The sequence below is a fragment of the Gracilinanus agilis genome, chromosome 1, assembly GCF_016433145.1.
Source record: "Gracilinanus agilis isolate LMUSP501 chromosome 1, AgileGrace, whole genome shotgun sequence".
Classification (NCBI taxonomy): domain Eukaryota; kingdom Metazoa; phylum Chordata; class Mammalia; order Didelphimorphia; family Didelphidae; genus Gracilinanus; species Gracilinanus agilis.
The window spans coordinates 343,604,001-343,618,616 of record NC_058130.1 but is presented as its reverse complement, the minus strand read 5'-3'; the positions used below and the strand labels follow the sequence as shown (position 1 = coordinate 343,618,616).

At 32.0% G+C, this 14,616-nt stretch overlaps 1 protein-coding gene across 2 annotated transcripts in view; it reads left to right on the top strand.

Annotated features, from left to right (window-relative positions):
- The window catches only part of AP3B1 (adaptor related protein complex 3 subunit beta 1), a 370,907-nt gene that overhangs the window by 110,592 nt on the left and 245,699 nt on the right, over positions 1 to 14,616 (top strand). For both annotated transcript variants that reach the window (XM_044663208.1, XM_044663200.1), the window contains exons 4-6: positions 5,496 to 5,591; positions 7,162 to 7,322; positions 11,406 to 11,472. In XM_044663208.1, the coding sequence (XP_044519143.1) occupies positions 5,496 to 5,591; positions 7,162 to 7,322; positions 11,406 to 11,472 (324 nt within the window). The remainder of the gene's footprint in view (positions 1 to 5,495; positions 5,592 to 7,161; positions 7,323 to 11,405; positions 11,473 to 14,616) is intronic.

Sequence of the window (14,616 nt, the reverse complement as noted above, 5' to 3'; positions counted from 1 at the left end):
AGCTTGGGCCATAAACATAGAAATGTTATATGTAACCTCAGTCCTCAGACATAGATTCTGCTGGTGTGTGGGGGCATTGGAACACAGATAAAACACAAATATATGTCTGTGTATCTCTGTGCATGTTTCTGTGTGTGCACATGTACACACACCTAAATATAATCCAAGATAGTTTGAAAACAGAGAGTACTAAGAAAGGAGAATGGGGAATTAGGCAAGCTAGTATTCTAGCTTAACTGATTTTTTTTTAAACACTTACCTTTTGTCTTGGAGCCAATACATAGTATTGGCTCCAAGACAGAAGAGTGGTAAGGGTAGGCAATGGGGATCAAGTGACTTGCCCAGGGTCACACTGCTGGGAAGTGTCTGAGGCCAGATTTGAACCTAGGACCTCCCGTCTCTAGGCCTGGCTCTCAATCCACTGAGCTACCCAGCTGCCCCCTTAACTGAATTTTAGTGTTTAAAAAGGTTAGTGTATGCTGGGTTTGTACTCCAAAGTGATAATAGGGAAAAATACGTGTATAAAAATATTCATAGCTGTGCTCTTTGTGGTGGCAAAAAATTGGAAATTGAAGGGATGTCCATCAATTGGGGAATGGTTGAACAAATTATGACATATGATGGTGATGGAATACTATTGTGCTGAAAGGATTGATGATCTGGAGCAGGGGTTGGCAACATATGGCTCTTGAACAATATCTGGCTCTTTTGAGGGCCAGATATGGCTCTTTCTGCAGGAGCCATAAAGTCAATTTTTTTTTTCAGGCGCTGTTACAGGAGTGTGCACTGTACAGCTCTCATGAAATTACATTTTTAAAAATGTGGTGTTTATGGCTCTCACAGTCAAAAAGGTTGCCGACCCCTGATCTGGAGGATTTCTATATTTACTGGGAGAACCTCAGTGAACTGATGCAGAGTGAAATGAGCAGAATCAGAAAAACTTTGTTCTCATTATTCTTAAAACACAAAAAGTAAAGCATTGTGGAAAAATCCAACGTAATGGACTTTGCTACTAGTAGCAATGCAACAAACCAGGATACTCCTGAAGGACTTATGTAAAAGGATGCTATCCACATTGAGAGAAAGAAAACTCCCCACTATGGGAATAGAAATGCAAAAGCAAAACATATGACATCACTTATCACTTATAAATGGGTGTGTGATTTGGAGTTTAGGCCTTAAAAAATTCTCTATAGCAAAAATGAATAATATGGAAATATGTATCAAGTGATAACATTTGTACAACCCAGTGGAATTGCTTGTCAGCTCTGGGAGGGGGGAGGAAAGAGGGGAGAGAAAGAAAATGAATCATGTAAACATGGAAAAATCTTTTAGAAAAATAAAGTGAAAAAAAATTTGAAAAAAAAAGTTTAGTGTAAAGAGAAGATAGGTAGATTGGAGCCAGATTGTGGATGATATTACATTCTGGAATGCTGAGATTAAATTTATTCTAGAGGACGTGGCAGTGGGGTACTGCTGAAAGGATCAGGGATAGAGGACTTGCATATGGGGTAGCTGGATGGCAAAATGGATACAAAACCAGACCTGCAGTCAAGAAGACGTGAATTCAAATGTAGCCTGAACCACATCCTTGTCATGTGATTTAACTCCTCTTTGCCTTAGTTTCCTCATCTGTAAAATGGGGATAATAATAGCACCTACCTCTCAGGGTTATTGTGAGGAACATGTGAAATAATAATTGTAAAATGCTTAGTATGGTGCCTGGCCCTTAATAAATGCTATATAAAAGTTAAGTATTATTATACTGATAATTCAGAGGAGAAGAGACTTGGAAATAGTGAGACCAAAATAAAAATAAATAATTTTATGACAAAGTTGTTTCATTTCCATTCTTAGGCTTTTTGAATGTGATATTTTTTCATTGTAATTTTACATAATATAGGCTGTATGTTGTAATAGATTGAGCCAACTTAAAAAAAACCTGGAAAGATCTGGATTCAGAATTCTTAGTGGCTATGTGACCCTTGCCAAGACTCTTTTAAATTATAGAAAAGTATAAACCTGCACTGGCAGAGAAGATGTCATCTGAGATTTTAGTTTCCTTTACCAGTGAAATCACAGGATGAAGTTCTATCTCTAATTTTATGTATAATCATTGTTTAATATACTTAAAATAATTTTGACTTAGAGACTGTTATGGGAGACATTTCAACACATTGAATATTCAGCTCATTTGCCTATTTCCCACATTTTATATCTTCAAGGATGAAAAATATGACCTGTAGAGCAGAATATTCATGTTTTGTATATAATTTTAAAACAGTCATATAATCATCTTTTTCTTGCAGTACCTTTATTAGACTTTCTGGATGATTAGCAAATTAATGAATCTGTACCTCAAAAATACTTGACTTGCTGTTCCTTTGTCCAGTAAAGTAATATCTTCATAACTAGATGAGGAAACTCAGATGGAACAAGTTACGTGATTTACACAAGGAAAATCAAGTGTTAATTTGAAACCAAAGACATTCAGTTTCATAAATTTCTTTAACAAAACTATTTTGTCTGATTACATATCAGCAAAATTGGACATTTAAATGAAATGTTGGAATATTTACAAAAATAAAAGTTAGATTAAAAGAACAATAGAGAATTTAAATATCAGAAAATGAAATCAAGTGAATTATAAATGAATTAAAAAGAAAATAAAACAATCTAGCACCAGATGAGTATATAAATTAATTTTAACAAATATTCAGAATGCAGTTAATTCCAGTATTACATGTAGTTTGGAGAAATTCCTTCTGTGATTCAGATGTGATCACAGTTACTAAACCAGAAAATGACAAATAAAATAAAGAAAAACTTAGACTGTTATTCCTAGTCAATCAGTGCAGAAATTTTAAATAATTAGCAAAAAAACCCTAAAAGAAATATCAGAAAGGTTGTACACTTTAACATTTATAAAGGAATGCAAGATTGTTTCAGTGTTAAGAAGACTAAAAGATCAGTGGTTCATACCAACAAAAACAATCAAATTCTCTAGAATATAGCAATAGACACTCTAAAGTTTTGACAAAGTCTGACACCTGATTTTGTTAAATACGAGAAAGAATAGGAATAAATGATGTTTTCTTTAACATAAACAAAAGCTCTCGGGGTGGGGCAAATTCTCAGTAATTTTTAGTAGTCTAGCTACTAAAACACATAGATACTATACTGATAGCTACAACTCACTTATACACATGTAAAAAAAGATCTGAATAAGTGGAAAAATATTTGTTGCTTATAGGAAGGCCAAACCAGTGTAAAAAAAAATTATACTTCTATCTAAAATAATTTATTTAGTACTATTATCAATCATACTAACAAGAGATTACTTCAGTGAATTAAAAAAATAATTAAAAATGGGATGGTTAAAGGGAGGGTCTAGGAACATTATGTCTCAAACTATACTATGATATAATCACTGAAACTATTTGATTTGGTTAAAAATTGATAAATGAAATAGATTAGATATACAAAATACAGAAGCAGATGAACATTGTAACTTATGCAGGCTTATAGACACAAAGACTGTAACTACTAAGAGTAGTACTCAGTACTTGGCAAAATTTCGAAAGTAGTCCGATAGAAATTAGGTTTAGATTATGATCTCACAACATGTAGCTCAATGATCTCCAAATGAATTAATGATTTAGATATTAAAGGCCATTTATAAGCAAATAAAGAGAATAAGGAAGAAAATGTCATTGACGTTCACATCATGGATATGGGCAGGAGATCTTAAAAGGTAAAATGGATAGTTGATGTAAAATTGAAACCTTTGCACAAAATAAAATCAAGGCAGTAAAAACTAGAAGGGAAGCAATTAGAAAAAAGCTTTGCAGCAATATTCTTTGATTAAATGTGGATATGTCAGCTATATAAGAATTTCAAATATATTTCATATTTCAAATATATAAGAATTATAATCATTTCCCAATGGATAAAAATATGATCAAAGGATTGAATAAGCAGTTTTCAATGGGAGAAATCTGAAGTTTCCTACAACTATCTGAAAAAATGCTATGTTACTAATAATTCAAAGATGTAAATTAAAGCAGAGCTTCAGTTTTATCCAATATCTATCTGACTGGCAAACTTAGGGTAAAAAATAACAAATGTTAAAGAAAACTATGGGAAGACAAGGATACTATTGCAGTGTTGCTGGAGATATGAACTGATTCAGCTTTTTTTATGAGCAATTTTGAATGATGCCCCCAAAGTCACTAAACTATACAAACCATCTTGACCCAGAGGATCCACTACTTTGCCTTTACTGTCAAAAGAACAAAAGAAGAAGAAAAGGATCCACAAGAATGTAAATATTTATAGCGGCAAAGAACTAGAAAGGAAGAGTGTACCTATCAATTAGAGAATGGCTAAACAAATACCGGTATAGGAATGTAATGGAATGTTAACATGCTCTAAGAAAGGACATAGAGATTGATTTCAGAGAAACTTGTGAAGACTTGTATAAATTGAAATAGAGTGTGGTAAGGAGAACCAGGGAGAGAATTTGTATGGTAATTATTGTAAGAAAAACAGTACAGAAAGACTTTAGACCCTTGCATGTTGTAATGACCAGTCATGACTTCAGAAGACTCATGATAAAGCTTTTGGCAGGGAAATTATAGTCTCATGATATAAAATTATAAAAATGATAAATTTTTTGGACCTGTAAAATGCCCATCTTTTATTCTACTTGGTTTTTCTAAACAAAGTTAGTGTTTTATTTATTTATTTTCTTTTCGGAGAGGGGAGAAATAGGAGCTACCAATAATGTTAACAAAAAAAGAAGAAAGAAAAGAAGGCCATTGATGCACAGAGAAAATACAAGGAGATTCAAAAGGAAATATAGACAAGTAGGATAGATTTGAAAGTAACTTTTGGATTTATATATTTTTTTAAAAAACAAGCTGTATGTAATAGGCCGAGTTTCACATTCAGACCTCTTTCTCTGTTTTACTTTGCTTTTGAAAATATTGTTTTATTGATATTGATGATAAGAATTTTTTTAAAAGTACACTCTCTAGAGTAGAATATTATGTTTGTTTTTTAATTATGTATTTTTAAATATGTAACATATAGTTAGTAAATACATACAAATGCCTATATTTTAATTTAGTAGTAATTTCATGCCTTTTCTTGAAATGCTTTTTAAAAAATGTCATGGGGATAATTTAAAATCCTGTACTTTAAAATCTCTCTGAGATGTTGTTTTCTTAACCCAGAGTAATAACCTTATTATATAGATAAGGAAACTCGGATGTAGGAAGATGATGTGTGATGTCCCTGAGGGTGGTTCAGGATGACTGAGACTTAAAGATCTTCAGTTTCAGAAACATGTATTGAGCACTTATTATGTATGAGATATTCTTAGGCAGTGAGCTCCTTGTCTTCCTGTGTGGTATGATCAAACGTGGTTTTTATCTTTTCCTACCCTGTACTTCCCTCCCCCCCCTTCCTCCTCCCCTCCTCCCCTCCACTAGATCAAAAAGCTGGTCTACGTTTACCTAGTTCGATATGCAGAGGAACAACAGGACCTGGCTCTCTTGTCCATCAGTACTTTTCAACGTGCTTTAAAAGTAAGTAATAAAAACACATGATTCTAGAGTAAAGAAATATCTGCACAATTAAAGAAGGTTATTCTTTAAAACACTTGTTCTGTGATTTACTAAATATCAGAGTAGTGTTTTAGAAGAATTAAAACCTTCTCATCATGATACCTGAAATATATGTCCCTTAGAATCTTTTCTGTTGTTTGGAAACCTTGTTCCTATAGTCCTTATCTTCGTGCCATATTTAATAATGGCCTAATAGATTCTTACTGCTATGTTAATTGGTGAATGAGGAAGAAAATAAGACAAAATTCTTGCTTTCTTGGATTTTATTCTTTTTGTACAGTGTAACTGTTAATGAGCATCCAAGAAAGAAAAGTAAAACATTTTACCAAATAGTTAAATTAAATTCTAGGAAACAAGGGAATAGAAACTTTTTAATAGAAACATTTAGAAAATGTAGAAAAAAGCATAGAAATAGCAAAACTATATTATTAGAATAAATAATCTCACAAAAATAATTTAGTAAAATCTTGAAAATTTTAAAATTTTTGTCCAGTCATGTGATTTCATTGGTAGGGGGCACTCCCATGAGTCAGCCTTCTTCCACAAATGCTGATCAACAGCTGTTTTGCAGTTTCTGATCTTAATTGCCTGCAGGTACTGAAAAAATTAAGTAAATATATATATATATATATATACACACACACACACATATATATATATAGTACAAATGACCTAACTTAATTTTAATGTATAAACATATAAATATATAAACATATATATTTATATATACACATATACATACAGAATGCAAAGCTGTTTGGCCTCTGAAAGTAGTAGACACTATTTTTAATCTTTAGTTTAAAGTTAGGATTTTTTTATAGCTTGAATAAAATTGTTAGTAAGCAGGCAATAAATGTATCAAAAGAAGTCTAAATATTAGGATTCTTTGTTTTTAAAGTTTGATTTTGATCTTGGAATTAGATATGTATTGATAACATGAATTCATCATTTATAACAATGACTAATTCATTTTGTTACAGAATATCGCTTCACTGTAAAACCTTCCACTTTATGTGGGTACTCTAGATTTCTTTTTTGAATGACAGAAATCTGATTTTTAAATATACTTATCTTTTTATGTTTTGTAATAGTCAAGCCTTAAAGTGATTGTAAATGAGGAAATAAAGTTAATTTGTAACTTGTAAAAAAAAGTATTTCAATCCAGGTCATTTAGATTTTGAGGCTGTCTTATTATCCCTATCTTAGTTGCTGAGACTAAATTATAGTTATGTATGTTTAAGTAATTATTTTTATTTTTAGTTAGTTGTCACCTCAGTTTTCAACTCTTAAACAACATTTCTTTTGTCCTAATGATGTTTTACTGTGCTTTTGGCATAATGGATATATTAGTTTGGCAAGACTACTTTGCAACTTTAGGAATCAAATTTTGGTGAGCACTTTTCCATATTTGAAACTGAAAGAAGGATATTATAACTTCACAAGCATACTCTGTCAGATATCAACATTGCACATAACTTTGAAAACATGTGATTTTTGATGGTATTAATTAATACTTTTGTATTCTTTTTAGGATCCTAATCAACTAATTCGTGCAAGTGCATTGAGAGTCCTTTCCAGTATCCGGGTTCCAATTATTGTTCCCATCATGATGCTTGCTATTAAAGAAGCTTCTGCTGACTTATCACCATATGTTAGAAAGAATGCTGCCCATGCTATACAAAAATTATATAGGTAAGAGTCCAAGATATATGGTAACACCAAAGAGAATGTAGTATGGCATAGTTGCTAGAAGGCTGGATTTGAAATCAAGAAGTTCTCATTTCATATAATGCCTTAGTCACTTAATAGTTATGTGACCATGCTTCCATTTCTTCATCTATAAGATGAGTTTAATAGAACCTATATTACTTATCTTTAAGGATTATTTTAAGGATCAGTTGACAAAATGTTTGCAAGACACTTTGGGCTTTAAAGTGTTATATAAATGTCAGTTATTATTAATTTCCAACAGAATGATAAAATAAGCATTGAAGCCTGCTTAATTAGCATGTAATTAACATGTCATCTCCTTTAGTAAGAATTACAGTTTTTTTCAGACTGTTCTAAAGTTCTGTCAATTCTATTTATGTTAGAAAGCCATCTGATCATATAAACTGTGAGTTTCCTCATGCATAGTGGGAATTACGCCTTTTTGTAACTTAAACAATTAGAGCTTACATGTTCTTTTTTTGGTACCCTAATAATTACTGTAGAATAGAAATTGGTATTTTTTTCTTTCTGTTACAAACTAGGCTTCCCAGGTCCTATTTCTTCCTTCAGTTTTTGACTTGGTACTGGTCCTCTATGTTAATGAATCAACAGTGAATTGTTTTTAAACAGTTATGCCACTGTTTTGACATATTATTTTTAAAGATAACTGCTATCTACATAGTGCTTTATCTTATTTGAATCTCATAGAAGCAGAAAAAGGCAGGCTAGATATTACCCTCATTTTAATAGACTAGCAAAATGAGCCTCAGAAGTTGTAGCTTGCCCTGAATCATTGGGTAGTAGCCACCAAATGTAGGTCTCCACCTTGGACTTTCAGAATCTTGATCTGAGGCTTTTTCCACTCTCCTACAATTAATATAAAAGAAATTAAAATTCATTTAATTCCATTAAGTAGTCAGATAAAAATGAATTATGTGCCTCTGTGCTTCATAGTTAATTTGTCAAAATTATTTGTGAAAATTAATTTCTTGTCAAAAAGAAAAGAAAAGAAAAAAATAAAAATAAAAAATAAGTCATTTAGACTCTCTTGGTCTCAATTTCCTCATTTGTAAATGAGAGATTAGATTCTATGCCTTGTAGTATACTTCTAGATCTAAATTTACATTTCTATGAATGGAGAGGTTTTAACCTAATGGAAAGAAAATACAGAGGAGAGGTGAGAGCTTTTTTTCAAATATTTAAAAGGCTATCATGTGGAGGAGGAATTAGATATTAATTGTTTGTCCCCAGAAGGCAAAATCAGAAGCAGTGGGTGGAAATTCAAAAATACAAATTTAGGTTTAATGTTAAGAAAACGTCCTAATAATTAGAACAGTCTGTTTACAAATATGTATTTTGTCCAGTAGATAAGTACATCTTGACTGTATTGACATATGTTAAAATGAATATATTGACATATATCAAAATATGTGTATTTTAAAACTTAAAGAAAAGAAAGAAAATAGATAAAAGTTGGAAGTTTAAATTTATAATGAAAAGGACTCCTTAGGACAATGATCCCTGAATTTTACCTCTCAGAAGAAATGTATAAACACATGAGATATTATGGAAAGAGACATTTTAGGGCTGAAGATAGCGTGAAAGTACATCAACCACTTTGACAGGAATCTCTCCACTTGTCTTGAGCTAGATGAATACTAGAGAGAATTTTAAAAAGGACTAAAATCTAAATGAACCAAGGATGTCAGTTGCCTTAGGGTTAGAGTTAACTAAGTAAAACAAGGGAAGTAGGAGGCTCCCCCCCCACCCCCCATCATTCTATCTCTCTGTAGTATCCTGCCGCCCCCAGTATTGATTCTAAGATGGAATATAAGGGACATTTTTTAAATATGAAAGGTTCTTTATATATAAGTAGACGTAATGGAATAAAGTTCCTTGAGGATTTCCACCATCTTTGTGGGAGCTTTTAGTAATTATGAACTCTGACTCTGAGGACTAGCAAAAGGCAGCTTTTGCATGTGTAGTTTGGTGTTCATGAAGCTTCTGAGATAATAGAATTTTAATTAGTACCTTTTTGAAAATCTGAATTCTAGATATAATAGTTTGTTCTAATTGTTTCCCTCTCAGTCTTGCAGCATTGCCTAGTTTTGACTATTGCAGATTTTTCAGTGGAATAGACTCTAAAAAAGGATATATATATATAAAATATATGTGTGTGTGTACATATGTACATACAGCATGTATATAATACATACATAGAATAATTCTACCAAAACAGGATATGCATACATACACACATACATATATGATAGGCCTTTTACCAATGACAACATAATTTAAAGAAAGTATTGGAGCAGTTTTAAAATTATTTTTCCAATATGTTTATTTTGGAAATAGGATTTAAAACATTTTATCTAGAGAAGTTACCTTTTGGAACATTGCAAAGTGATAACAGATTTTAGTCTTATACCCCTGTACTTCTCTCCATTTTACATAACTCCACTTTATTCCACTTCACTGTGTGTACTTTTAGAACAAAAAATGTGCCCTATCTGGGAAAGGAGGGCTAAAGGGATAGATGGAAAGTAACACATTTCTGGCCACAGAAGCAGGAATTGAGGCCGTAAGGTCAAGTTTTTTGCTCTGCTTTGCAAGAAGTAGTTGAAATGCTTATCTAGAATTCAAGTCTTCTCTCTAATAATTGACTATATTGGATACTCCTAGTTATATCTTAAATGGAAATTGTTATGTTTCTTATGCTTTTTTTGTTTGTGTGGAGGAATAAACATGGGAACAATTAAATTTTATTACTCTTGGAATGAGTGAGCCTATTTACTATGTGGGAAAGAGTTTGAGCTTTTGTTTTACTGCATTTGTTATTTCTCTGCATGGAATAGAACATTATATTACATCTCATATAGAGATATCTCTATATCAGATTTTTAAGATATATATGTAGACACACATATCTCAATCACACAGTATAATATTTCCATGGCAGAAGCGGTGTTACAAAATAGGAATGAAATTCTATTCTTTCAAGGTCACATATAGTAATAGTATTATTATTTGTTATAGTTGTAACAAATAATAATAGCCAGTATTTAGGTGACAGGTTAAGATTTACAAAATACGAAATGTCTCATTTCACTAGGTGGTACAGTGGGTAGAACACTAGATAATGGAGTCAGTAAGATATAAGTTCAAATCCTGCCTCAGATACTTCCTAGCAGAGTGACCCTCAGCAAGTTATTTAATGTCTGTCTACCTCAGTTTCCTCACTTAAAATAAAAATAATAATAATAATACCATCCTCTCAGGAAAGTTGTGAGGATAAAATGAGACATTGGTGGTCTTGAGTGAATAAGATCAGTTTAGTGACTAGCAATGCCTTAGTGATTAAATGAATTTTTACATATGTAGCTCCCTGAAATAGACTCATCTTGAAGTTCAACTAAGCTTTTTGTGGGCAGAGAGTATGTCTTAATTAATGTAAAGCATAGTATGTATTTTTACTTAACAAGTGTTTGAATTAGTTATTCAACTCATTCAGTAATTGATTCAATAAGTTATTGAATTAATGAGACCCTTATTTGGATATTAAGATAACCAAAGTGACAAGTGATTATCTAATTTTTGGAGGTGAAAATGCAATCGGTGAATTATTGCATATTTTAAGGGCTATTTTAAATTTTCTTAGATAAAATTCAATAAACATGTCATATACCAGTTACTATAGTCTGTAGAAAATATGAAGATTAAACAAGATTCATGCCCTGATGGATTTTATAATCTAATTGATAATTTCATGAACAAATATGAAAGTCTTAGCTAATTTTCTTAATGTTATTTTTTTAGTAACTTTGAAGGAATATATTAGAATGCACTTAACTGAGGAATATTTCATTATATTCTTTTGAATTTATTTCTGGCTTATTTGATAGTTGTATTTTTGTTACTGAAATTTAACAGCAGGAAATAATGTCAAAACAAAATGTACACCAAAATGAGAAAACAACTATTTAATAAATGTGTTTTTCTATTTTATCTTTATTTTATTTTTATTTTAATTATTATATATTTATTTGATGTCTTTATGTTTAGCCTTGATCCTGAGCAAAAAGAAATGTTAATTGAAGTAATTGAAAAACTTCTAAAAGACAAAAGCACAGTAAGTAATGCTTTCTTTAATAACAATATCGTTTTAATACTAATAACAAATGATTATTCCCTGAGGTTAGAAAAGATTTTCATGTTAATCTTTAGATTTTCTATTTTTAAACCTTTTTTAAAATCCTAATGGAAAGAAAAAAGATTGAGAGGTTTTTATTTGTGCTTTATTTGTGTTTATTTGTATGCTTTCTGTTTTGACACAGAAAAAGTTCCAACAAACAGTTAATGAACCTCCCACAGTGTAGGACCTCCAAAAGTTAAGTCAAAAAGTACCTAATTGTGTCATTTTAGCTGAAAAGACAGGTTGCTTTCTGCTTTAATAGTTGTTTATTTAAAAAGTCAAATTGATAACTTGCTTTTTTTACTAATAAGTACAGTTATTTCCCAATATACTTGTGCTTCAACTTGGGTTTTCCCTTGTAACAATAGGCAGAGCTACTTCATAGACCATCATATCTAACAGCTTGTGCGACATTCTGTACGTGTAGCCCTTCCACCTCTCTATCTAGAGGACGGTAGGATATTCTATTATATGATTTCCAGGACCAAGACTGGTCACTGCAACGAATCAAACTTGAGATGCCATTCAGAATGATTTTCATTTGTATGGCAGTCGCTAGTTAGTTCTCCTTTATTTGGTTGACTTTACTCAACATCATTTCATATAGACCATGCAGTGCTTTTTCAAAGTCCTCAAGGACATTAAGAAATGATAAAAGCAAAATAACATTCCATTGTATTTATATGTGTTTCTTTAGCCATTTCTCAGGTGTTGGGTATCTACTTTGTTTCCATCTTTGATAGTACAAGACAGGAATGCAGTTTATATATCTATGGGGTCTTTCTTTTTTTTTTTTTAAGCATTTATTAATATTTTTTTTTGAAAAGTTAACATGGTTACATAATTCATGCTCTTACTTTCCCCTTCACCCCCCGACTTCCCCCCCCATCCCCCATGGCTGATGCATATTTCCACTGGTTTTAACATGTGTCATTGATCAAGACCTATTTCCAAATTGTTGATAGTTGCATTGGTGTGGTAGTTTCGAGTCTACATCCCAAATCATGTCTGCCTCAACCCATGTGTTCAAGCAGTTGTTTTTCTTCTGTTTCCACTCCTGTAGTTCTTCCTCTGAGTGTGGGTAGCATTCCTTTCCATAAGTCCCTCAGAATTGTCCTGGGTCATTGCATTGCTGCCAGTACAGAAGTCCATTACATTCTATTTTACCACAGTGTATTGGTCTCTGTGTACAATGTTCTTCTGACTCTGCTCCTTTCGCTCTGCATCAATTCCTGGAGGTCTTTCCAGTTCACATGGAATTCCTTCAGTTTATTATTTGAGCACAATAGTATTCCATCACCAGCATATACCATAATTTGTTAAGCCATTCCCCAATTCAAGGGCATACCCTAATTTTCCAGTTTTTTGCCACCACAAAAAGCGCAGCTATAAATATTTTCGTACAAGTCTGTTTATCTATGATCTCTTTGGGGTACAGACCCAGCAATGCTATGGCTGGATCAAAGGGCAGGCATTCTTTTATAGCCCTTTGAGCATAGTTCCAAATTGCCATCCAGAACGGTTGGATCAGTTCACAATTCCACCAGCAATTCATTAATGTCCCAGTTTTGCCATGTCCCCTCCAACATTCATTACTCTCCCCTTCTTTCATTTTAGCCAGTCTGGCAGGTGTGAGGTGATACCTCAGAGTTGTTTTGATTTGCATTTCTCTAATTATTAGAGATTTAGAACACTTTCTCATGTGCTTATTGATACTATTGATTTCTTTATCTGAAAATTGCCTATTCATGTCCCTTGTCCATTTATCAATTGGGGAATGGCTTGATTTTTTATACAATTGATTTAACTCCTTGTATATTTGAGTAATTAGACACCTGTCAGAGTTTTTTGTTATAAAGATTTTTTCCCAATTTGTTGTTTCCCTTCTGATTTTGGCTGCATTGTTTTTGTTTGTACAAAAGCTTTTTAGTTTGATATAATCAAAATCATTTATTTTACATTTTGTAATTTTCTCTAACACTTGCTTGGTTTTAAAATCTTTCCAAGTAAACTATTCTATGTTCACTTAACTTATTTATAGTTTCCCTCTTTATATTCAAGTCATTCACCCATTCTGAATTTATCTTGGTGTAGGGTGTGAGATGTTGATCTAAACCTAAACTCTCCCATATTGTTTTCCAAATTTCCCAACATTTTTAGTCAAAAAATGGATTTTTGTCCCAAAAGTTGGGCTCTTTGGGTTTATCATACACTGTCTTGCTGATGTCACTTACCCCAAGTCTATTTCACTGATCCTCCCTTCTGTCTCTTAGCCAGTACCATACTGTTTTGATGACTGCTGCTTTATATTACAGTTTAATATCTGATACTGCTAGGCCTCCTTCCTTCACATTTTTTTTTCTTTATTTCCCTTGATATTCTTGATCTTTTGTTATTCCAGATGAACTTTGTTATAGTTTTTCCTGATTCATTAAAAAAGTTTTTTGGTAGTTTGATAGATATGGCACTAAATAGGTAAATTAATTTGGGTAGAATGGTCATTTTTATTATGTTAGGTCATCCTACCCATGAGCTATCAATGTTTTTCCAATTGTTTAGATCTAGTTTTAATTGTTTTGTAAATTGTTTTTTAAAGTGTTTTGTAGTTGTTTTCGTATAATTCCTGTATTTGTTTTGATAGATAGATTCCTAAGTATTTTATATTGCTTAGGGGTGATTTTAAATGGTGTTTCTCTTTCTACCTCTTCGTGTTGTGATGTGTTGGAAATATATAGAAATGCTGATGATTTATGTGCATTTATTTTGTATCCTGCAACTTTACTAAAGTTGTTGATTATTTCTGCAAGCTTCTTAGTTGATTCTCTAGGATTTTTTAAGTAGACATATCATCTGCAAAGAGTGTTAGCTTAATCTCCTCATTGCCTATTTTGATACCTTCAATTTCTTTTTCTTCTCTAATTGCTACTGCTAGTGTTTCCAGTACAATGTTAAATAATAGAGGAGATAATGGGCATCCTGGTTTCACTCCTGATCTTATTGGAAAGGCTTCTAATTTATCCCCATTGCATATGATGCTTGTTGATGGTTTTAGATATGTACTATTTATTATTTTTAGGAAAG